Source organism: Rhinatrema bivittatum, chromosome 18 (genome assembly GCF_901001135.1).
Source record: "Rhinatrema bivittatum chromosome 18, aRhiBiv1.1, whole genome shotgun sequence".
Taxonomy (NCBI): domain Eukaryota; kingdom Metazoa; phylum Chordata; class Amphibia; order Gymnophiona; family Rhinatrematidae; genus Rhinatrema; species Rhinatrema bivittatum.
The window spans coordinates 40,844,147-40,869,794 of record NC_042632.1 but is presented as its reverse complement, the minus strand read 5'-3'; the positions used below and the strand labels follow the sequence as shown (position 1 = coordinate 40,869,794).

Genomic DNA, 25,648 nt, shown 5'->3' with positions numbered 1-25,648 from the left:
CAGACAGGGAGATCTTTTCCTTAGAAAACAATTTGGTATTCAGACCCTTCCTGTCTCTTAACAGAGGTACATTTCCTGATGTTTCAAAGCCCCTCACAAGCACATAAGATCAAATTCCTGCAACCACAAGCTGAGCTGCAGGCTCTGGAGTTCCCGGCCTAACAGAAGGTGACTCTCAGGGTACGGCGCACGAGTTTTCAGGAGCCTGATCAGTAAAGTTACATTAGCTCACAAAAAGTGGAAGCAGTTAACGAAGCCGGGTCTGATTTTAATTCCCCCCTCTGAGAACCTTTTTTGAAGTCTCACAGGTTTCTACTCTGCTGGTCATGATGACATTTTTATTTATTTACTCTCAGTGGCTTATCCATGTTTAAATATTCTGAATTTAGATTTTTTTTGGCTTTTGTATTTTTGATTCATCATCTTTGATCTGCTAACGTTTTTTGTGGGGAGGACTGAAAATGCCTGACACAGCCAGGGTCATTTTAAAAGCTATGTCCACAGCAGGAAAACGAGTGCTTTACCTGCAAAGACGGGCCTTTTAAAGATTGCCTGCCCGATAGGGCTGATGTGCGTGCTCTTTTACCCACACTGGCCTTCCAAGGTTTGGGGTGAGGGAGACGTTCGGAGCTGTGGGCTTACTTTTTGCATTTTCAAAAGTATGCGCTGGGTGCATTGTTTTCCTTCAGAAATTTACCCATGCAGATCAGTGGATAATTTTCAAAATGAAAGCACCTGCGAAGAAGACTGGTGCAAAATCTGGGGGTAAAAATTACCTGCTACCTTTCCACCAGTGTGGGTAGTCTTAAAAATTATCCCCTGAATGCATCTGTTTAGCAATTCTTTTGAATACTGTTTGCATCTTGCAAAACTTATATCTTTTCTTGATATGTATTTTTGAATGTAATTAAAAAAGAGATTACTGATGCAAATTACCATTACTACATTGGCTTTGCATTACCAGGATTCCTAAATACCCTCTCTTATGGGAGTGTGTGTGCCAGCCTACCCCTCCCTGCTATATGACTAATAGCTACCTGCTCGCAAAACCTTCATGCTCCAATCACTTACTGTGGGGTAGAATGAAATTTGGAATACCATGGCTTTGGAAGCCATGAGCAGCAATAGAAACAACAGAGATGGATCACAAAATAGCCCACATGACTACAACACACACGGCCTCCGCAATATCCCCAGCCACAAGAACCGGGCTAAGAATAGACCCAGAGATCCTCTGCATGAGCCACGGGGCCTGCCGGGGTTGGGCTTTTCTAGTGTGGATACCCCCAATGCATCCCACCCTCATAAAGGCCCACAAATGAACTGCCACTCACATTACAACCTGGGCCTCCTCTATAAAGTCTTCTTCTGACATCGCCCCTTCTCGGATCATCTTCACAGCCACTTTGGTCAGCTCAAGCCAGTATCCGAGCTGAACGACGCCAAACTGCCCACTGCCAATCTCCTGTACCAAGGTGAGCTCAGCAGGATTGATCTCCCATTTACCTGTGTATGGGTGCACATAGTCTCTCAGAACATTAGCAAGTAGAACACTGGGAGAGCCCAACAAAAATAAAATGCGCTAGAAGAAAACTAATAACGTAGCTGGTGAAGATGATTACTTCATTAAGCTAGCAAATGCTTAAGATCAACACGTCCCTTTTTCAGGCCTGTAAAGATATGACGGGGATCAGTCGAAGGCAATCTAGAAGCTCATCCCAATGCCAGGAAACTTCCAACTCGGTACCCCAGTTCAGCATGACTGGATTTAGGCAACGGCCTAGGGCATCAGATTTTGAAGGTGGCAAAGATCCAAGCCAAGGAGCCGCCTTCTTCTGCTTGCTTTAGGGCAGCTTCAAAGAGGCACTGCCGCGTCACTCTGCTTATGGGGACGCCCTAATCTTAAATCCGGCCCTGCAGTTCAGTTCTAGTTTCACTGAGCTCAGGACACAGGCCTCCCCCAGTACTTCCTACAATAGGGGTAGACAACATGCAGGCCAAGTTGAATGTGGATGCATTTCTGATGCAAATGGATTTTGCAAACGGCGATCATTCTGGTTAGCATGAGGATATCCTCTCATCACAAAGATGAGGCCACTGACTTGGGCATGGCAAAATGTGCCAGGAACTACTGAAAGCTTTTCCTTCTCCGTCCAATTTGTAAAATCAGTAAGTTCTTCCATAGATTGTGTTAAAATAATTAACTACTTGCTCTTTAAATATTGATACATGTTTAAGAAATAAAACATCTGGTTCATTTCCCTTTTTTTTTTGTGCCATTTTTCAGAGGTGTTTAAGAAAGTCTCTCTTAAAAAGATACAACTATTTTCTTGCATTTTCAGCAGGGCTTTAAGTCTGAGGCTCAATCCCTGTAGAATCTGCGTGAAGACGCTGCTGGCAGGAAAGAAACTTGCAGTGGAGGAAGATTCATTTGCTTCCATATTGTCCTTTTCTACCTGACGATCCACATGATGAATACTATAAACCAGTTTGAGCTAGGAAATTGCATGCACTTTAATTCAATACATGGCATCTGGGCATGAGGAAAATTAAAGTTCCCCGTACGTACCAGGATCAGTCCAGACTGCTGGGTTATGCCTCCTCTCCAGCAGATGGAGTCAGAGACTGATCCTAGGTACTACAGGAACGAAAATTATCAGGTAAGAAACTAAATTTTCTAATTTTTTTTTTCAAAAGTAATTCGCACGAAGGGTTCAAAGTACTAAAGTGCGTTAACGCTATTGCAAATGGTTAGCGAGCGTTAACAGCATTGGAAACGTGTATAAACCAGATTGTGACAGTGTTAACATGAAATCTATGCTAATGATATGCAAATTATATAAAATAGCTCATTACCTATTAACTCAGAGTGAAAGTATGCGTGCAATATGCTTGGCAAACTTTACATCTTCAGGAGGTGCAGTTAGTTTTTTTGAAATACCGTCTGCATGTATGCGCAGACATTAGTGTCTGTGGTATTGCGTGCCTCATTTGCATCTCATTAACCTCAGCAGTTAATTCACGCGATAAAACACCACACTCACGTGCATTAATGAGCACTTTAGTCCACTGGCCCCATAGCCTCAAGGGCGGCACGTTTTATGCCTTATGATGTCCTTTTATCAACCTCTAAAGGTTTTGGTAACAAATCAGTGAACATGGTCAAGTTGTGTCACCAAGTGATTCTTCACCCTAAGAGGAAAAGGTAGTTACTTGTTTGTCTGATGGGGGGGTTTTTGTAGCCTTTTTCGAGATATTTCATAAGCGGTTCAATCCAGCTGTCTGTCCAGAGAACCAATAAGTTCTGCTAAATTACCCCAATTGGGTTAAACCTGGTGGGCAACGTTCAGCAGGATCCTGTTTCCCTGTTTTTATTTACCGACATTTGATCTGAGATAGCACATCAGTTTACATTCAGGTACTGTAGGTACCCAGAGGGCTTATGTTTGTACCTGAGGCAACGGAGGATAAAGTGACTTGCCTAAGGTCACAAGGAGCAACAGCAGGACTTGAACACTGGTCACCTGGTTCATAGCCACTGCTCTAACCACTAGGCTACTCCTCCTCCCTCTAATGCAATTGAAAATGACCGGAAGCTGATGAAATGGAATAGGACAATGGAGTAAAAGGACTAGAAAATCCTGGTTTTATCTCCCTTCCTTGTCTTTCATATCATTCAGCTTGTGACTGAGAAATCTGGCTAATAATAATTAGGGTGATCCTTAGCTATGCGGTAATAATATATTGAACGGCTGTCCGGGGCACCTTCGTACTCCCGGGCGCTACAAACAAAAAACAGAGGGCACCCTTTCAGGTTAAGAGGAAAGAGATTTCATGACTTTAAGAGGAAGGTGATTCTTTGCACAAGGAGAGATGAAATTAAAGAATGTTTTGCCAACACAGGCAGTCATGGCTTCAGCGCTAAATCAATTTAAAATTGAATTGAACAGGGTTTTAAACAAACAAAAAAAATTATTAGTGGATGATTCTGGGTGGGATCTTTTCACTCCTGCAGAATTCGCTACAGATGCTCGGTGCACTTTTCACTTTCCCTTGGATGGCCCATGTAGAGGTAACTGTAAGGTAATCACTAAGCCTAACCAGCCTAAAAAAATGAATTTATAGGTGCTGGAAACAAAATACATTAATGCAAACATTCAGTTTTGTCGCTGCAGAAGTTTTGCCTTTCTGATTTAACGCTGTGGCCCAAGGCTGAGCTCCTCGACACTCACCATAGCTCAGCCCAGCTGTTGTTGGTGCCTTTTCCCTCCACGAACACACAGGATAACGTAAACGAGTCACAAGGCCTGGAAGAACAAGGACAAGACTTTCAATTGTTGTTATTAAATTATCACTCTGACCCAGGCCTAGGGACCCCTTGATTCCCAACTAACTAAAAAGGTGTCCCCCCATTACAAAGGATATATTTTTTGGCTGGAAGGTGGTGGCATGGTCCATTTGTAACAGCCCCCCCTTTCAGAAGCTGACCAAATGGATTGTCTCTGTGAGGGAATAGGGAGGACCCGCAGAGTTTCTAGAGAGCTCAGTGAGTGAATACTGCTCTCTCCTTTTAGTGACAGAGAGCATGGGAGCTGCTGTGTGCATGGAGCTGCAGGCTCCGAGGAAGCAGCCGAGTTTCGCTCATACAGTGTGGGCTGCTTCAGGGGCTACGTGCATACAAGAACAGCGTGAAATAGAAGACGATCATTCAAATAATGCTAAAAACAGAAAAGCCTCCACAGTAACTAGTGGTGCAGCTATAGACATCAGCTTGAGCACGAAGGCTCAGCTCCCAGCTTGTGAACCGATTGGCGTCTCAGCAGACCGGGAATCTACTGTGCTTATCCCCCGCTGAAGTCTTATTCAAACTTTACAGTGCTGAAGAGCACGAATGCACAGGTCGGGGTCTCGGCATACTGGAAGGGTGAGGTGAAACTCGGCCCGAGTCGGGCATCGGCTTTTACTATTTATAATGAAAGCATTTCTTGACACCGATCCCATTTCGTTTTGGTCGCATTGCTGCTGCTGCGTTGGATCGGCTTCCGTGTTGTTTTCTGAGGAAATGCCATGGGTCTGAATGTTTATGGTGCCACCGTTTCAAAAGAAATTCTAAAATCTCGTCTGAAACTGGAACCTGTCTCAGAGCAAGCACCGCCACCCCTCTCCCCTCCCACTCTATCGGATCTGAAACAGAAACAATTCCTTCCGGATTTTTGAAGCAGCTCAGGACTTCCGATTTAGTTTTTAAAATTCTTGCTCCCTGTAAATTGTAAGGCACTCCTGCCCCTTTGGCACATCTGAGTCACAGAGGGCTCAGTTTTCCAAGGGTTTTAGGGTCCAACTGACTAGGGCTGCGCGCCTACATTTTGGAACCAAAAAAACAGTGGATGTCTACAGGGGCGGAGTCTGTGTGGGGAAAAGGTGCACAGCACTGATTTCCAGCAAGACTCTGAACTTCGCTTCCCAAATTTGGCGTCTTGATGCAGGCACGGAGAATTTTTTTTTTGGAATTGGAGTCCTTAAGCCTCCACTCCTGCTCTTGTTACTCTCATTCATTCTCAGTTGCCCCATCCTGCTTGCTAGCTGGCGGGAGGCGGGGGGGGGGGGGGGGAGCTCACCTGCTGCATTGTGCTGATGGTACTTGATGAGCTCTGGAATGCAGCCGAAGACGTGCTTCTCTGCCAGGTAAAACCTCTTAGGGTTCTCGTTCGTTTCCTTGATGTGGTAATGTTTAATGGACGGATTGTTTTCGCTGTGGAGAAAAGAAGAAAAAAAAAAGAAGAGTTTTCAGGCTTAATAGCCGGCGGTTCAGAGCACTAGCGATAAAGAGGAGCGCCGATATTCCGGACAAATCCTTACGGCGAAGGAGGCGGCAGCGCAGAACCGAAGCCGCGTGCAGCGAGGGAGGCGCGCAAGAACTGGAAACTCCACTGGCGCTCTGCTTTTCGAGGATTGCCTAAGGGAAAAGGGGACCCAAGCTATGCCGGACGTTTCCGAGATCCGAGAAAACATCCGTCGGGAAGCCGCAACCTCTTTCAATCCAGGGCCGGCTGCAGCGCCAGCTGCACCCCATGGGGGCCGATGCGATAAAAGCGTGTACAAAACGGGCGCGGGTACTGAGCGCCTGGTTTCCTAATGCCACCTTTCCTGGCCGCGCGATTCAATATGTTAATGAGGCGCCACCCTAAAAAGGCCACGTTAGGGATCAATTGTGCGTCCCAAGCATCGGGTGCCCAGGAGATGTGGCTGTGCGCGGGTTAGGAAAACGTTCGCTCGTAAATAAAAGTGTCTTGAAATAGTTTGCACCGACTGTTAATTTTTTAATAAAACTCATGTGACCACCTGGGAGCCAATCTGAGTGGCTGATCACATCTGTCAATTGCACACTCGCTGCTAGACAAAACCTAGAATTTTGATCAAGAGCAGCAACCTATAAAAGTTACGGAGGAGAAAGTTTCTCGTGGCATATAAACCTACCCTAGCTAAGTTTTTATACCACAACAAACTTTCTGCTTCTGCCTTTCCTCCCAATCTCCATAGGCCATGTGTGTGTTTCCATATAAAAATTACAACACAACAGGAAGCTGGGTTTGTGGACAGGTAGGCCCCTCCGTAACAGCCCTGTTAGGTCACTGCAAAAATTGGTGGCTCGTAGGGGTGTGCATGGAAAAGAAAATTGTGTTTTGTGTCCTTACATCATTTTCCTTTTCCACGTCTAATCCATTGACAAGTAAATAAAATGTAAGAGATGTCTGATGCCTGCTACGGAGCCAAGCACACGTCTCTCGGTGGATTCACTTAAAAAATGATCAAACAGATGGTGGTGTAGTGGACCTGGTACAGAGGAAAAGGCCATGTCTTCCAAGCTGGAGAGAGAAAACTGACCACAACTGTTTCCCCTCTGTCACCTTATACCAGCCTCTAAATGGACCCACACCTTGGGGAAAAAGTAGGGTCTCACACACCAAGGTATCATCAAACAGAAATGTTATTTTTGGGGATGCCAGCAGCCAGGACATACAAAATATCGAGAGATATTAAAAGTTGCTGATTTGATCAGGGGCTGAAGGGTATCCACAGCAAGACTGAGGCATTAGGAATATCACAATAAACATTAATAAACTGTTTTTTCTATCAACTGGGTTCTTCTTATCTTTTTATGGAGAAATACTCAAAAGTACTCGCCAACTCTTCTCTCCAGTAGAATATGCTACTCTCGTTCCTTTCAGTGTTCACATCAAGCTCAGTCACTCACTCACTGGACACAGTGCAATTCTTCTCCTTACATCAGGTAATGCTGTATCCTCCCCATACTGTCTCCAGACCTCTCCTTCAGGCATTTGCATGGGACTTGCCGACTACCCATACTCACACCTCTCCAAACCTCTTCAACTCCCATCCACTCTTCCCCCAGGTCTTCCAAGGACTGAGGGACCTAAGATAGTCTTCCATCTTTGGGACCAAAGTCTGATGCTTTAAGTCATTTCCCCATATGGGGGAAAGCCCCTGCAGAGCTCTTTTCTTGAGAAGAGGCACACTGGGCACTCCAGTCTTCTGATGGGTCCCTCCAATCTCCAAGCCTACCAAATCCCCTGAGCATAGGTTTATATACTCGTAAGAATACTCCCTCTCTAGTGTTCTCTTCCCCAGAGCTCTTAAAGGAGACGCATCATAAGAACACCCAACAGAAACTCCATCCTTAACCTTCCCATTAGTTAATACACCTTGTTCTTTTACCATACACTCTGTCACCTAGTGGTGGGTTCAGTGTAATTTCTTATCAGTTCTTTTTCCCTAAGGTTTAACTTTCGTCCTCAACGTTCAGTAACGTCAACAATCAATTGCAACAACCCCCAGGGAAAAGATCATAGGTATCCCCCCACCCAGACTCTCTCCAAGGCCATACTCAGGTGACATAGGGCCCAGTTTGGAGGCCCACCACACACCTATATCGTTTATGTCATCTCAGCGCATGCTATATTTTTACAATGTACATAAATTTACCGAACGTTATGAATCACCCATGCTAAAATGACAGACAACAAAATATTTCATTAACATTTTGAATCAATATGAATGTGAAATGACACAAAATGATATAACAAATATTACTGATGTTTTCACTTCACTTATAAAAATGGCAGCACATGCCTCGTTAACCACTCAGATGCTGAACAGCAGAAAAACTTGATATGGCTACTGTGGATGAAGAGCTGCAGGTGTGTGACTTATGAACCCTCAGTGAGGGGGGAAGTGGTTTGTAAAAAGGCTTAAACATTTCCCATCGACTGAAGGGGGAAATGAAGTGCAGCAGGCGCTTGGTACCTTAAAGCTTTGGTGAAGACAGAGACCGTGTAGGTGCCAGGCTGCCTGGAATCCCGCACCATGAAGGCTCCTTCCTTACCCTGCAACGGAAGGTGAGAGCACATGGATGAAGTGAGGCGAATCCTAAGCCTGCTGCAGAATAGTCACCAGATTCAAACAAAAGGCCATTTAAGGTTAGTTTTTTTTTTTTATTGATTTTTAACTTGTTTTAAAAATTCAGGTTCTTTACACTTTTTTTCCTGCTTTGCTGTGTCTTCTTACAGGACTGAGCGCAAACCAACATCCGAGAGAGTCGGTTCTTAAAAATCAGGGCAGCAAGGTTAAATCCTTTTTAAATCCTCCCCCCCCCCCCACACACAGAAAGTTCTACAGGCAAATGTCTCCTAGCAAACAGTGCATCTAATGGGGAGAGGATGGATAATCAGGACTGACCCTGTGGGATGCAGGGCCTGGGGCAATTCGGCTCCATAAGATGGAAGAGCAGGGGGGTGGGGAGGCCATGTACCTCCTGGCTCACCGGTGCTCCAGAGTCAGGTCAGACATCAGGAGTGGGGGCTACCACGGCAGCCCGGAGCCCCTGGAAGGCAGTTACCCCAATTCCTTCCCACTCCCAGGCAGAGCCCTGGTCTAGAGTCTTTGTGGTGTAGTCAGGGTACGGCCACAGTAGCATGAGGCAGCTATGGCTAAGCTTCTTCCCATCAACAGATAGTAACATAGTAAACGTCAACAGAAAAAGACCCAAGAGGTCTGCCAGTCTGCCCAACCATCTTTTTATTATTATTATTATTATTTATTTTATTCGTCGGGTAATTCCTGCTCTCGGCGATTTACTCCCGTCAACACGGGTTCTCCTTTTCTTCGTCTCCATCATTTATCCCCTAGGAGTCCTCTGTATTTATCCCATGTCCTTTTGAATTTCATTACTGCCCTTGCCCTCATGCATCCACCGCCCTTTCCATGAATACTTCCTGACATTGGTCCAGGCTTGATCCCCCTTGGAGCTTCGTTTTATGACCCCCCCTTGCTCTCTACAGTTTTCTTTCCATCAAAAAAAAAAAGGTTTGATACCTGTGGATTATTAATACCTTTCAGGTGTTTCCTGTCAGCCCTGTCTCTCCTCTCCTCCAGTGCTTACATATTTAAGTCCTTCAAACTCATCTCATGACTCTTTTGACCCCTCACCATTTTGGACCGCTTCCATCCGGTCTCTATCCCTTCTGAGATGCGGTCTCCAGAACTGGACGGGCAGGCGCAGGTCTGCAAGCTCATTCTCAAAGAGAAACTCCCCATGGATTTTCCCTTCCAAAACTGGGGCTGGTGGGGAAATGTGGGGCAGCTTAGCTCTGAAGCACGCACAAAGTGCGCACATGACGGAGCAGGAAGGGTTTTCCCTCCCCTCCTTACGTTCTTTTTCCCCTGCATTGTTCACGGCGCGCCTGCTTTTGCCTGCTCGAGGGGAGGGGATGCAATTTTCAAGCACGTTTTTTTTTTTTTTTTACGCGGCAAGCAGCAGTTTGCCTGTGCAAAAAGTTCTAAAAATGACCTCCTTTATTGGAAAAGAGAACGTTAACGATATTCAGCTAGACTGCAAATTCGTTAGGAAATTTTAAGAAAGAACATTAAATAAAATCCAGTGCTTCGTGCGGCAGATTTTCACAATACTGACTTTGAAGATAAGTGCGCACACTAACGGTAAATGAACCAGCAACAGCTTTCAGACGCTGGAGCTGATGAGTGCCTTTTTTTTTTTTTTTTTTTTTTTAAATAAGGTCCCAATACTTTCTTTCTACAGCTTTGCCCGAGCACCCTGCTATAATAGCCTCATCTTTGGCAGTTCTGCCAGTCTGGGTGGTGTGTGCATGTGTGCACCTGCAAGAGGCTGGGAGGAGAGGTTTTTTTGCTTTGCTCCCTTGCACAGCGGTTTAGCAGAAATCAGCAGTTAACCCTGGTGCTTCTCTTTGGTTTGTAAAGTGACAGGATAATTCCATCTCTGCTAGGCTCACTCTGCAACCCTGAGCAAGTCAAAAACCTCACTTGCCGCACCTCTTCCTCTCTGATCTCTCTCGAGTCCTCCAGAAGCTAAAATATATAGTAGCATAAATAAAAAAAAAAGTTTAGCTCCCTGCGATAAAAGGGATGCATCCCCCTTTCCCTGCCTGCAGGGTCGGATTGAGACATACACAGGCTCCAAGCTATGTTAAGTATAAAAGACACTGCAGATTTACCAAAAAATAAAACCTGATCCTTCATAATCCAAGGCCCCTAAACTGTAGTTTGTGCCTAAATCCAGCATGGCCTGCACCTCACGACAGCAAACTGCTGTTTTCTTGCCGACCCCCCCCCCCCCCCCCCCCCCCCGAACGTAGCTGCAAATCTCACTGGTCAGGTACAGCTTTCCTATTCTGCATAATCTGCCGTCTCACTCCGGACAACACCGGCCACACAATGTCCTGACGCTGCTGTCCAGGGACGAGCCGGACCAACGGAGTGCTGACCGGAGCATCTGCCTATTTCATACCGGGAGACGGCATCCAGTCGCAGCAGGTCTTTCAGAATTAAACACTTCCTCTTACCTCATCCAGGAGGAATCTTTCGGCCTTGTTTCTGTTCATATTCATGTTGTACCATCTAAAATCAAAGCAGGACTTTTCCATCAGCAAACAAAGCATTTGCAGTAAGCTCGTATTAATTAATCTTTTAATGTATATTCTGCCTTTGGTGACACTTCAAAGCAGACTACATTCAGGTACTGTAAATATTTCCCTGTTCCCAATCTAAGGGCCTCATCTGCTAAACATTTTTCCCCATAGACACAGAATGGGAGTAAAGCCTTAGCAAATCAGTCCCTAAGTTTGTACCTGAGGCAATGGACGATGAAGTGACTTCCTCAAGGTCACAAGAGGCATCCGTGGCTTCCGCCTGCAGTTCTAACTTCTAGGCTAGAGAGCTAAGGTCAGGGGCGGATTGGCCCACGGGCATCCCCCGGTGGGCCGGTCGCTCTAGTCACGTGGTCTGCCGAGCTCGGCCGTGACAGAGCCACGCTCGGCAGACCACGTGGTATCTCCTGGGCCGGCCAGGGCGGCGAATCCCCGGGCCGGTCCGTCATCGGGAATCCGCTGCTGGCTAAGGTGACTATTTGTCTTTTTTGCTTCTATCCAAAATGCATTCTGGTATTTTCAGTCCCACTGGAAAAACAGGGCCGGTGCCACGGTATTTTGTGATGGAGATAAAGCGGAATATTGGCTCAAGCCTTAGTGAAAATATCAAATTATTTAACATTACACAGAAGATCACCTCGAACTCTGGCTTTTGTTTTTTCTTCTTTCTATAAGAGCCTGGGCAAGGGGGCGCTACTGCCTGAGGCCCCACCATAATAAGGTGCGCCGGGCTGTACACACATTTATGTGTGTGCAGACTTTACGCTCTATGCCACTCAAAAAATGTGCGCACAAACCAGCGTCAAACTGTCAGAAATTAGCATTTCTCCATTTAAAACCCATGTCAACGAGGCATTCCCTGTTACTCCCCAAGACACAGAGGCGCGTAGGCTTAACTCATGGTTTCTTAATGCCGCAAACGTTAACTCCAGGTCAGAAGCAGAGTAAAATAATTTCCAGCTGATGTTAGCCTGTGAGGCTGAACCTAGAGTTCGTAGCGTGGGGGTTCTGCACTTAGGGCCCTGATTTTAAAAAGCACTTACAGGCTTAAAATTGGGCAAATGCACTTTACTCACGTAAGTGAGCTTTTGAAAATTGCTACAAGATATGCCGTTGAATTGTCCATAGGATGTACCTGCATAAGTGCACTTTACTCACGTAAATGACTTTTGAAAATTTCTTTGATAGCTGGGGACATTTACGAGCGTAACTCCTTTTAAAACTACCTCCTTAGAGTTTTATGTGCATAAATTCTATCGCTACAATATATGCCGCTGAATTGTCAATAGGTTATTCACGTGTAAGTGCACTTAACAGGTAAATGGGCTTTTGAAAATTGCTTCGATAGTATGTCACATGGACATTTTCCTTTGAAAATTACCCTGAATTTGCGCACAAATCCAGTTTTCTGAAGATAAAATATATTTTTGTACACAAATGATGTTTTATGTGCAGAGGAGACTATTTGTGTGCACAAAATGTGCATGAGTCATATTTTATCGCACAAATTATATTTTATGCATGCCAAATATGTCTTCTGCGACCATTTTCAGGTTAGCGTGCTTTTATTTATTTTATTCTGCGATTCTAAAACAATTAATCAGAGCGGTTTACATAGTTGCAGTCATTAAAGTAACATAAAATCAAAGACACTGCATACACACCAACATAAAACAGAGAATCAAAACCAGGGTACAAATATGCTAATTCAGCGGCAACCCTGAACTGCTGTACTTAACGTTAGTTAAAAGCTTGTCTAAAAAGACCACTTTCGAGTGCCTCCTAAAACTCTAATACTCCCCCCATTCTCTCCAAGTTAACCCAAATTTGAGAGTACAGAAAACATTATTGCACACTTTAGTACATCGGGCCCTCAGTGCTGGTCTTACGCTGTACCGTTAAAGTCCGACGCTGTCTCTGAAATAAATTGCCCCTCCCCCTTTCCCAGCTTATTTCAACTCTTTCTGGTATCAGCAGGCAAGAACCAGCAGCACTGGGGTAAGTGAGTGGGGGTGGGGGGGGGGGGGAGGGAGGGAGCCGAGGGTGTAAGTGAGCCTGGGGCCTGGGACTCCTGCATAGGATGACAGGTGCTCCACCCCCATTACAAATAAGACAGACAAAAGGGGGTTGAATTAGCACAGGTTTGAAACTTGAGAGCACTAGCGCCAAGCGTTAGGAACTTGCCGGATGGGACCGCACCTGCACTCTCACACACACACCCCTGCTGCTGCTGCTGCCACTAAGAAGATGGGCGTGGGAGGAGGTATAGCAGAATCAGAGGTGAGTCAGTGCCCTCAGCCTTTCAGGAAGGCGAGTGGATTGTCAACCTGGCAACCTTACTTCCACCGTCACACGGAACAGTACAAGCCACGCCTCCTCACCAGACTAACCAAACGCTGAGGGCGACCCACTCCACCCACCTGCACATGGTTCAACAACCCTCACCCTATCCCCATCCTTATTGCATCATGCCTCCCCCCACCCCCCAGCTAGCCACTCCCCCCTTCACCCTTCCAAGCCTTCTCCCGCTCATCACCTCTCCTCCCCAACATTCACCCGCTCCTTGCCCTAGCTTTCACCACCCCCTCCCCAACAGTGACAAAGCTAAACTGCTTAATTTAGGAGACAAGCTCTGCACCAGGCCAGAGATCGAGTTAGCAGGGGGTAGGGAGCAAAAACTTTCTCCCTCCCCCCCCCCAAATCAAATCACTCTGACACATTCATTCTCCCCTCTTACCCAGGCCCGATCCCAGCGTCCTCTTCCTCCACCCAACACCAAGGCTCTCTCCCTTCCCTCCCCACCCAAGATGGATCCCACCAGCTTCTAACCCACCCACTTGTTAAACTCATTGGTTTTTCTCCTCTGTGCTGGCCGACATGAGCACAGCTTCCTCCTCCTCCTCCTCCATCTTCTGGCCCATATGATGCTGATGCAAACAGGCCTTTCCTCTGCCTTCCAGCCAGCACAAACACCCTATTCCTCCTCCTGGTCTGCGCAAGCTAGTTTTGCTGGTTTTGGGAAGGTGGGGGCGTCCAATACTTCTTACCCGTTTTTACTACTGAAATCCTGCCCCTCCCTGCTTCATTAATTTTGCCTGCTAATGTGCCTCCTCCAGCAGAGAAGAAGTGTGGCTACGCCTGCAGCCCCCTTCTCTTTCTGTTCTCAAGGCAACAACACGCAGCAGGTGCACGGGCAGGAAGGGAAAGGGAACCACAGAGGCTTAGCCTCTCGCTAGACCACCGGCAGCTTCCTCTGCCTCCAGTCTGAGCCGCTGCTGCAGCCCTGCCGCGCGCCGGCCCTGTGTCGATTAACAGTCAGCAAACAGTGAGAGAGGCTGTTCGAACCCAGCATTTAACTTGCTGATTTTGAACTTGTGCCGGCCGCCGGCTCGGCCAGATAAAAAAAAAATCCTGCCAGGCCGGCTGAGAACTGGACAGTCGACAAAATCTGTGCCTGCTTATTGTGGGCTCTGAGATCTTCGGAAGTCATAAGAGGCTAACGTTGTATGGGGCAATGCAGTGGCTTGATGGCAATGCTGGGCTGTGCCAGGTGGGAGACCTGGGTTTAATTCTCAAGCATGGCTTCCATTTCTTGGGCCCAGGATAGATACTGTGAAGTCATGTCCGCAGAGGCAGAGAGAGGCCCAGCCATTGAAGAGCCAAGTCACCCAGTGGCCAGATACAAAGAGTGCGTATGTATCGGGTTCTGCGGCCATGGACCCTGGCGGAGGACCATCACTGCAATAACTGTGCTAGATGGGAGAGAGTTAAAAACTAGGGAGAAACCCACCTGGCTAGTTCTGCATAAAAGGCGCATTATGCACAGACTCCAGTGGAGGCCGGTTCCGATTGGGCTAGAATTGCAAAGTTTGCACACGCCAACAAACATAAGCCAAGACACGGCAGGAAGAAGCAATCACTTACTCGTATGTCTGGAGATTATTGGGTGTTTTCACCACGAGGTAGCTGCTTGGTACATATCCCTCATGCCTGTGAATATGAGAGTGCATGTCCTTTAATTGATAATACTTAAAAGTGTTTAATTGCAAGTCCGAAAGCAAGGCTCTTGTGTGTGTAAAACTGGACTAATGCAAACCAAACTAAGACCGAATTAAATGTTATAAAGTTTCCCTCAAAGAATTATGGATAAAGTAATTATATATTATTAGTATATATATTATTCAATGCATAAAATATGAACATGCATGCTACACTGGCGAGACAGTCCAGACAGCAAAGGCAAGAGTCAATTCACGCAGGCACAAGATCAAATGTCACAGGGAAGACCAGGCTGAGTACTTTTTGGAACCAGATCACTGCATTAATGACCTTATGATCAGGATAATCGAAGGAACATTTAAAACAATCTAGGATGGCAAGACTTTTGAAGTTAAAATGATCAGACACTTTGGAACTGACCAAAAAAGGTCTCAAAGACCCGGATTTCCCTTCACATTGTCGGCCATGTCACTTTCTGATCAACCATCAAACCCCTCTCATCCCTTCACCCTGACACTGGAAAGGCTTTCATGGTTCATTTATGGCAGCCACACTATTTTATATTTTCTGGTAATATCATCTTTTCTTCATTTGAATTCTGACCTAAAGAGAGTTTTAGCTCTCAAAAGCTAATCAAGCAATGTGTTAAGTCCAATAAAAAGGTATCACCTGATGTATATTTTTGTTAAACTTTATTTCTGTGCAGAAAATTATGGGGTCACCGACCAACTGGTGCTACTGCTAATAGCCAAGATCTTTGCTTAAAGCCATCTAAAAAGGAGAAATACATCTCTTAAATGGACATGATAAATTCACTACCTAAATGTAAAGAAATGCAACCCAAGATCCCTGAAAATTACTGGGGCCCAGGAACTGCAGCAACCAGGATCTCTCCTACGAATGGGAAGTGGTGCAATCTGTGACTTTTCAGACCAAGTCTGCCTTTCTTTTTGAGTACTAACATTGACTAGCATGCTCCCTTGTGCATCAGCAAGCTGCTTAAAAATCTATCATGCCCCTCGAACCTTGGCTGGGCTGTGATCTGTAAGATGTCCCTCCCCCATAAAATCTCTCTTTTTTTTATCTAGATGAAACACATGAAAGGACTCTTATCGATCGCTAGTCCAAAAATGTGGAATTCACTCCCAGATGAGTTATGGAGCAATTCTGTTTTGCGTTCCTTCAAAAAGAAGCTGAAAACTTTATTGTTTAAAGAGGCCTTTGATGGAATGTTAATAGGCCTTTGTGTTTGATATAATTATACGTTATTTTGGTCCTCAGTTAGGGGCTCAAGATCTGATGCAGCTGGTGCATCGTTGTGGTATCACTTTGTCTATTATGTTTTTATTATGTTTTATTGTTGTCTTATTTGATTTGCTTTTGTACCTTGCCTAGTATCTCAGGATAACGTGAGTAATAAATTGTTTTAAATAAATACATACAGAACTGGTAGAGAATGGGACAGTTACAGGCCTCTGCTAATTGGAGGGAAATGCTCTAACTTTGGAGACGTAGAACGGGGGGGGGGGGGGGGGGGGAAGTATCTTGCTTTAGTACAAGATAAGGACATCTGAGAAATCAGAATAAGTCCCAGCATGCAATGGGTTAAAACCAGTACGGGATTAACCTGCCCTGAAAATCAGAAGCCAGTTGGCAACCCTAATGCAAATCCATCTCATGATGTTACTTGCTTCTCTTTATCTGCACGGAATTTATTGCAATTTATCCCGTTTCCTATGATCTCGGTCTCCTGGTAAATGAAACATTATTAACGTACAGAAGGCAGGAAGGGATTGGGTGTTCAAGTCTCAGACTTGGCATTTCGTTTGCTTGGCATGGTGATATGCTCTAATCCAAGGGTCAGCAACATTTGATTTTTGGTCACGTGCCAGAAAACCTGCAACATTTTTCCTGGTGCCCACTACTCCATGAAATCTGCCGGCTGGTGGTGGTGGGGGGAGACCAATCCGAAACCCAGCTTCAGTCTGCTCAGCATGCCTCTCGCTCTCCAATCCTAACGCTGTAAGCACTTCCGACTGGTGACAAAAAAACTAAGTAATGGATTAGCCAAAAGCGAGCTCAACACGGGGGATTCTTGGACGTCAGGAAAGAGCTTGTCCCAGAGGTGAGCTGCAAGGACACAGATGGTCTGAAACCCAAGATTAAATCTGCTTTTAGCATGAGGTACGCGGAGAAGAGCTCAGAGAGATATCGCGTGGGGCAACAGAGAGAGAGACAAGTTTAGAAGGCAGAGAAGAGCTGAACCCTGGATAACTCTATAAGCAAAAACAAGCCCCTTGAACTGACAAAAAAATTTAATTGGAATCCAATGCAAGTCTAATATGATGCCTACAAACCTTATAGAGAGGCAGGAAGTAATATGCTCATGAGCAGGGAGATAGTCTGCACAACAAAATAAACCGGGCATTATGCTTTTATAAGGAGATTGAAAACAATAATGAATAATTTGCTGGGAATGCACATTTATTCTGATTGACATCACAGTCTTCAAGCAAAGCTCCCCCAGGTACCTTGAACAATACAATAAATGATAATTTTTTAGCTAAAGGACTCCATGTCTAGGTTCATTCTCTACAGGAAGACGAGTTCTGCAGGCTTCTGGCAGTGTCTACATAATATTAATCCTAAAAAAACTGGTGGACAAGCTGTTTTCTTGTCAGTTTGAGTTATTTCACTCCCCAACCTGAACCACTGATGCATTTAGGCCTTAATTTTAAAAGTTGCAGAATAAAAGGAACCTCAGATAAGGGCCATTCTGTAGGCTGAACATGCGCTAAGCTTTAAAATTCTGTGATCTGCAGTGTGAAAAAAAAAAAAAGTACTGATTGTAACAACAGCTTGGAAATAACGTTATTTATTGTAATCCTTTAAAAATGTCACCTTTGAGAGTACAAAACCGGGGACAGTTAACAGATTGTTCTGGGTTTCATCTACTTTTAGAAAAATAAGTTGAAAAATCATGAAAAACACAGCTACAAGGCTCAAGTGAGTGCATTTTAGGACGCTCCCTTACCCGTTCCCGTCTTGTACTTTCCACCAGTGTGGTTCGGATCTGTCCACCAGGAGGTACTCGTCATTCCGTCGTAACATCAGCTCCTGAGGATCCTGGGCAAGGTAATCATACGCGGCTATGACCCACGTTTGGTCAGCTTCCAGAAGAGACCTCTGCAAGAAAGAGAGACAGCCCTTGCTCGTCTTTCTCCACCGAATTAAACAAATTAAAAAAATGAAAAAAAAAAAAAATCCAAGATTGAAGGAACTGAAGTCTAAAAGCCCTGTTTGGAAAAGTTTACTTTTTGCTGTAGACACAGATCCGAAGAAAAAAAGGGCCATATGTCTACACCAAGCCTTGGGATAAAAGGAGCTTTCAAGCCACCTTCCCACAACTGGATTTCATTAGAAATCCGTTCCTGCTCAGCTGATCAATCCCCACGGGGCTGGAGAGGTGGTCCAAGGCAGCTGCTGAGCTTCCCTCACTGCCTGTAAAATAGCTCTTCAAAATGATTGATCTGAAAGAGGCTAATACAATCTAAAGTTCTGATTTGGTGGTTCAGTATGGCAGACGGAAAGCTGAAGGTGGCTCCCCCATCAACAGTACCCATCAGCTCAAATGTTACCCTCAGGAGTTACAATAATAGCAAAGCAAAGGACAATTCATTATCCTGTGAGAGGTGAACGTGCCCGCTTGTTTAAAGAGTTATGTTTTGAACTCTGTCAGTGCTCCAGCAGAAAGCTGAAAAGGCCACTGGCAGAATCCATTCTGTCCTAGAAGGGACAGCGAAGTTGACATCACCGCTCCTCTCGCGCTAGCACAGAATGGACGTCTGCAACAGCAGAAAGAGCCTCCGATTCACAGTTGTTGGAGGACCGTAAAGGTTCTAAGGTCATTAACTAGTTATGGAGGCCTTTTCGGATAGCCGGACAAGAAGCTGGCCTCCATTTTTTTTACCATAAAAGTTCTCCTTTTAAGCCAAACATCTTACAGCAGCACATGATGTGAAGAAGACTGTATAAATATTTCTCAGGAGCATGAATTTCCAATTGGAAGGTCCTAATGCAATAAAGAGTCAAAATATTGCTAAAAGGATGTTTTCAATCAGGCCAATACAGTAAAATCCGCGGAAGAGCGGGCAAACGCCCGCTCTCCCGGCGCGCGCACAGGCCACTCTCCTGTGCGCGCGATTCAGCATGCAAATTAGGTCCGGCTGTAGAAACAGGTTAAAAGAGGCGCTAGGGACACTAGCGCATCCCTAGCACCTCTTTAGGGACAGGAGCGGCGGCTGTCAGCAGGTTTGACAGCTGACGCTCAATTTTGCCGGCGTTGGTTCTTGAACCCACTGACAGCCATGGGTTCGGAAACCGGACGCTGGCAAATTTGAGCATCCAGTTTTCAACCCACAAGCTGCAGGCCTACTTCAAAATTTTTTTTCTTTATTTTTTACTTTTTTTACCCTTCAGGTCCTCCGACTTAATATCGCCATGATATTAGGTTGGAGGGTGCACAGAAAAGCAGTTTTTACTGGTTTCTGTGCACTTCCCCGGCAGAAATTAGCGCCTACCTTTGTGTAGGCGCTAATTTCTTAAAGTAAAATGTGCGGCTTGGCTGCACATTTTACTTACTGAATCGCGCGGGAATACCTAATAGGGCCATCAACATGCATTTGTATGTTGCGGGCGTTATTAGGTTCGGGGGGGGGGGGTTGGATGCGCATCAAGGGTTAACAGTGCGCTTCCGTTGGAGCGCACTGTACTGTATCGGCCCCTATGATAGCTCCTTATCTCTGGAACAAATTGCCAGTCACTGTCAGAGCTGAGACTAATTATCTTAACTTTCGTAAATTGATAAAAACCTTTCTGTTCCCAGAAGATTCTGTAGGCGTTAGTTGAGGGACGTTTTTATAAAGAGGTTTGTAGTGACAGGATTATGATGACTACCAAATTGTGTTGAACTTGGCTGCCTTTTATGCGTTTATTTTTCGTTTATTTTTAATGTCATGTAGGTACCTCCTGTAACTTTTAATGTTATGTATGTAGTTCCCGTAATTTTGATATTATGGACGTATTTGCTGTAAACTGCCTTGGCTGAGTTGCATGGTCTATAAAATTTTAAAGGAATAAATTTCAAATAGTGACGTTCTGAAGTGTACAAAGAAGTGTGAGGAAGGAGCTGCTTTTCTTTTCATAGTGTGACAAATTACAGTCATCCAGGGAGCACTGAACACTAAGACTACCACAGTTAGGGCATGCAAAGCCGCTGCTGAGGCCTGAATGTTGCACTCACCCTGTTATCTTCAGGAGTGGGAGGAAGAGGCTTTTTTGAGGCTGCAACATGAGATAAAGAACAGAAAGAGTAAGTGAGAGATGGCAGTGACAGCAAACAGCACACAATCCGAGAGACAACATCTGAACAGGGCATGCTTGGGTCTTCCAGAGATGTAACATTTACGAAAGTGCAATATCCAGGTGCACGCTGGAGGCCTGCATAAAAATACATTTTTTTCAGCAGCGTTTTGATTGCGAATGGGGATGGTAAAACTCGGGGCTCAATTAAAAAAAATAAACTTAATGTTCCTTTAAATACTGTGCTTAGAAATTTCGCTCTGTTTTGTGGCAATGTTTTGCATCTAGGGGGGGGGGGGTCTCTTCACACGTTTGGAAGATAATTCTTACCATCCTTGGTTGGATCATACACTGCACAGCCAGCTGCCAGCTTCTCCGTCTGGGCACAGCAGCGCCATCTCCCATCCAGCCAGAAGTTGGGGTGATACTTGAGCATTAAGCTATTGTTGGTTCTGGTTTCTGCGGAGAAATGGCACATTTGCAAGCAAAAGGCACGGTAACTCTTTAATACTAGTAGCTGCTGAGCAGAGCATTTTATGGGCATATAGTGTTGGATCTGCAGGCCTTTACTACAGGCCACCTATTATGAAGGCTTTCAAAAAAAAAACCAAGGGAACCATTTTCCACAACCTCCCCCCTCCCCCCACCACTGAAAAAAAAAAATTAGCACTGACCATGGTTTTGAAACTGCATATAAAAGATTTATGGCGTATTGCATTTGAAGGCTGAAATCCTTCTTTGTGTTGACTTGTTTTGTCTCTGGGAATTCAATCCATTCCAGCAAGGGCGCTGGAGCCGAGATAAAGCTTAAGCTACAGAAATGCCTGGAGTGCAAGCGAGAATCAGGGCCCTACTGCACAGCACCTCCGTACCTGGGAGCTGGTGCGGCTCAGCTCGAAGGTGGTGGTGGTGGTGGGGGGAGGGGAGGGCGGGCTGCGGCCTACCCACATGCCGTCCACCCTGGAGCGTATACCAGAGCAGCCTGTACGGTGAAGGTTAGCAGACAGCTCGGGTCGGAGGGATGGCACTGTGGGCTTTACTGTTTCCCTTGCTTTTTTCTTAATTGTTGTTGAGATGCTCCACCGTGCCATCGCTCGGGTCGCTGGTTACGGGCCCAACGACAGTAAGGCCGAGCATACTTTCACCCGCAGGACCCCTCCGAGCTTTTGAACCGGACCAGGCAGAGCCCAGCTGGAGGCTGAAATCAGCCGCAGGTCTCGGGAAGCGGATCCGCAGCAGACCCGCGGGAATCTGATGGGGGTCTGCGGCAGATTTCTGAGTGGATCCGATGTGGATGCCACCAGAACGGTCCCATTTCTTAACAAAAGAAATAGGTAAAGGCTTGTGAAGCAGTTGATTTCCTGTGGGTTTGAGGACTCGGCTGGCGAACCTATTTTTTTTTTTTAAAGAATTTCATGTGGCCCTAATGGTAGCTCCTTTCTCGCTTTCAGCCTGCCTGTGTTAAACAAAATCCCTCTCCCCCGCCTTCAGTATTAATTTAGAGTGGCACAGTATTACCAGTAAATGGAAGATGGTTCAGGCCATGCTGGACTCTGAGGATTTTTAATTTTATGGCAGCAGGCACTGAAAATGGTAAATTCAGATTCTCACGCATGCCTTCTCCCTCTCCCTTCTCTCTGAACTTTCAGCTTTACCGGGGAGGCAACTATCAGCGAAGCTGGCTGGCTGAACGCTTCTGTACGTTGCCCTTTGAAATTTGCTTAACGCGGGTAACAAAAGAGCCTGCGCATTCCGCACCTGCTGTCGGCGTGGCCGAAGCAAGGGAGGGAAAAATTACAGGCGCACATTTGAGAATGCAGTTTTACGTGGACTTGTTTACTCTTCTGGCCTAACCACCACCCCCTCTCTCTTTAATGAGGCTAAAAATACACCTGCTAGGAAAGGTACAAGGCTTACTCCAGAGGATCTAGCCATCCTCCAGGGGAATAAAAACAAACGGATTATATAGAACATTAGCAAAATAAAAAAAATAAAAAAAAAACCAAGCACAGCTGATAAAACATTAGGACAGTGGTATTCACTCCCAGCCCTCAAGTGGCAGGTCAGTTCACAGAAGAACATAAGGTCCATCCAGCCCAGCATCCTGTCTCCAGCAGTTGATCTGTTTCTTGTATCTCACTCCCAGCAATAAGCGCTGGCTTTCCCGGGTCTAGCTGCCTAATGACTGATCACGGACTTTTCCTTCAGGAGCTGGTCTAGTCCTATTTTGAGCCTTCCAGCAACAGATTCCGTAGCTTGATTGTGCGCCGAGTGAAAATTGCTTCCTGTGATTTCTTTTAAATCTGCCAGTTGCCAGTTTCATTGAGTGCCCTCTAGATTAGTTGAAAGGGTAAATAATTGTTCCTAATTTACCCGTTCCACCCCACTCATGATTTTATACATCTCAATGCTATCCCCTCTCAGTCGTCTCTTTTCCAAACTAAAGAGCCCTAATCTGTTTAGCCTTTCTCTGTGAGGGAGCTTTTCCATCCCTTTATCATTTATGTCACTTTTCTCTGTCTTTTTTGACTTGGGTGACCAGACCTGCATACAAGGTGCAGGGGTACCATGGATCTATACCAAGGCATTATGATTGTCAGGGTTACGCCTCCTGTGCAGCCTCCCTGCCAACAGAGGTGATCAGCGAGCCTCGCTACTGCTGCCTTAGACACCTCCTCGCTGATCACCTGATGTGGCAGTTCCACCCAGTCTGTCTGTTCCCTCGGTGCCTCTTCACTGAGACGCCTTGGTTCCTTGACCTGGCCTGCCTTGCCTTGTTATCCTGCCTTGGCCTTCTGCCTTGCTTTGTTGCCCTGCCTTGCCTTGTGGCCTACCCAGGCCTTCTGCCTTGCAGCCTCTCTCAGCCTCCTGCCTTGCTCTTTGCCTTTTCAAGGCTGCTGGCCTCACTTTGCGGCCTTTCCTGCCTACCTGCAATGCTCAGTGCCCACTTCGGCTTTCCTGTCCTACCCTGCGGCCTTCTAAGTTCACCTAACCAGCCTTGTGCCTTGTTGGACCTTCCTGTCTATTGTTGCCTGTTCTGTCTAGTCCTTGCCTAGTTCGGTCCTTGCCTAGTTCTGTCCTTTCCCCTGCCCAGTCTCTTATTGGAAATCCCAAGCCCTGCCCTTATCTTTTGGTCCTAGCCTTGATCCCAGTCCTTGTCCCAGCTCTCAGCCTGTACTGTGTTCCAGCCCTGCCTATATCCAGCTCCTGCCTGCCATTAGTACCAGCCTTGCCTCCAGCCCAGCCTGTGCCTGAATCCAGCACCAGCCATGATGTTCCCGAGAAGGCAAGTCCTACTGGACCCCAGAATCCAAGGGCTCAACATAGGAGAGGGACTGGCTAGGCAGAAGACCATTTCTAGTCCTGCCCTGCAGCCCTGTGCCACTTCTGTGGGGATGATCTCTGACTCCAGCCGGCCAGACCTGACAATGATATCCTCAGGTTTGTTCTCTATTCCTTTTCAAATAATTACTAACATTTTATTTGCTTTTTGACTGCTGCCCCCGCACCCTGTGCCGAAGATTTCAAGGTTTTGTCCACAAGGACTCCGAGGTCCTTTCCCTGGGTAGAGACTCCTATCACGGAAGCCAGCATCGCCATTTAGATGCCCAATCTCCTAGTCTCACAAAGTTCTGCAGTTCCTTCACAAGCCACTACTGTTTTAATGATGCAAAACAATTTTGTGTCATCTGCAAACTTGATCACCTCACTAGGAGCTATTCCTCTCCAGATCATTTATGAATATGCTAAATAGTACAGGTCCCAGTACATACCCCTGGGGCACTCCACTAATGAACATTCTCCATTTGGAAAACTGCTCTGCATGGACTGTCACACACCCCCACCCAGAGAGATGGTTGCATTTATATTTCAAATGTATTACTATATGGGGCAGCTTGCCAAAAAAAAAAAAAAGAGAATATCCAATAAACCAGCAAAGCAGCTGTAATGTGGGTTTACCACCCAACGGAGGCAGTGCAGCACATAAACGATTAGATCTGGTTTTGCTGTTTACTGATGGCAGAAAAAAGATGAATCAGCCGATCCAGTCGGCCCAGTTATCTCTGTCCACACTATTAAGAATAAGTCTCATCTGACTGCCACAGAGTGTAAGATATTGCTCACTATCCACAACCCTTTCTGCTGTCTTCCCCCTTAGCCCCTCCCATCATCTCAGGTAGGTGGGCGCACAAGATCCCCTTGTTAATTCACACTCAGCATTCCCACGTCAAACCGTGTCCTTAGATAAGTAAACTTTGATTTGTTACCTTCCTTCAGTGTCAGTACCCATCTCTGCCGACTGTGTCCGTCCGGGGCGAAAACATACAGCAGATAGTTATCATGAAGGACCTAAAAGAACAGCAAGAGTAATACATATCTTTCATTCTGGGTCAATCCACCCCTCATCTTAAAATGGCAGTCACCGCCCTTCCCACCAGCATCAGCCTATCTGCCCCTCTGAGCAAAATATAGTAACACGGTAAATGTTGGTTAGAAAAAGACCCAAATGGTCCATCCAGTCTGCCCAGCAATCTTTTGCTTTGGGGGGGAGGGGATGGTGGTTTTATTTTTAGGGTAATCTTTGCTCTCTGCAGGTTACCCCGATCAACGTGGGTTACTGATTCTTTGTCTCCATCGTTTAGCCCTAGGAATCCTTTGTGTTTATCCCGTGCCCTTTTGAATTCCATTACCGTCCTTGACCTCGCTACCTCTTCTGCGAGGTCATTCCATGCATCCACCACCCTTTCCCTGAAGAAATACCTCCTCACATTGGTCCTAACTCGACCCCCTTGGAGATTCATATTATGACCCCTTTGTTCTACAGTTTTCTTTTCATCGAAAAGGTTTGATTCCTGTGTATTATTAATACCTTTCAGGAATTTAAAAATCTGTATCACATCCACCCCTGTCTCTCCTCTCCTCCAGTATACACATATTCGAGTCTTTCAGCCTCATCTCATCACTCTTTTAGTGCTGACCCCACATCATGTTGGTAATTTTTTCTCTAGACTGCTCCCATTCTGTCTCTGTCCTTTCTCAGATACGGTCTCCAGAACTGAACACAATACTTCAGATGAGCCCTCACCAATGACCTCTACAGGGGCATTACCACCTCCGTTTTCCTGCTGGTTATTCCTCTCTCTGTGCAGCCCAGCATCCCTCTGACCTTACCGCCTGGTCACACTGCTCCATTGCCTTCAGATCATCAGACGCTATCATCCCAAGGTCCCTCTCAGTCCATTCACATCAGACCTCCGATAATAGATCACAGTCACTTCCAATACAGCCTGTTTGTATGTCCTCCA

General features: G+C 45.9%; 1 protein-coding gene across 1 annotated transcript in view; it reads right to left on the bottom strand.

Moving 5' to 3' along the window:
- Positions 1 to 25,648, bottom strand: part of ITK (IL2 inducible T cell kinase) — a 51,414-nt gene that overhangs the window by 13,932 nt on the left and 11,834 nt on the right. Inside the window, exons 3-12 of the mRNA XM_029583610.1 lie at positions 24,611 to 24,692; positions 20,673 to 20,801; positions 20,284 to 20,324; positions 18,016 to 18,167; positions 14,907 to 14,972; positions 10,899 to 10,953; positions 8,326 to 8,405; positions 5,619 to 5,752; positions 4,233 to 4,307; positions 1,335 to 1,506 (exon numbers count right to left, since the gene is read on the bottom strand). Of these exons, the coding sequence (XP_029439470.1) occupies positions 1,335 to 1,506; positions 4,233 to 4,307; positions 5,619 to 5,752; positions 8,326 to 8,405; positions 10,899 to 10,953; positions 14,907 to 14,972; positions 18,016 to 18,167; positions 20,284 to 20,324; positions 20,673 to 20,801; positions 24,611 to 24,692 (986 nt within the window). The remainder of the gene's footprint in view (positions 1 to 1,334; positions 1,507 to 4,232; positions 4,308 to 5,618; positions 5,753 to 8,325; positions 8,406 to 10,898; positions 10,954 to 14,906; positions 14,973 to 18,015; positions 18,168 to 20,283; positions 20,325 to 20,672; positions 20,802 to 24,610; positions 24,693 to 25,648) is intronic.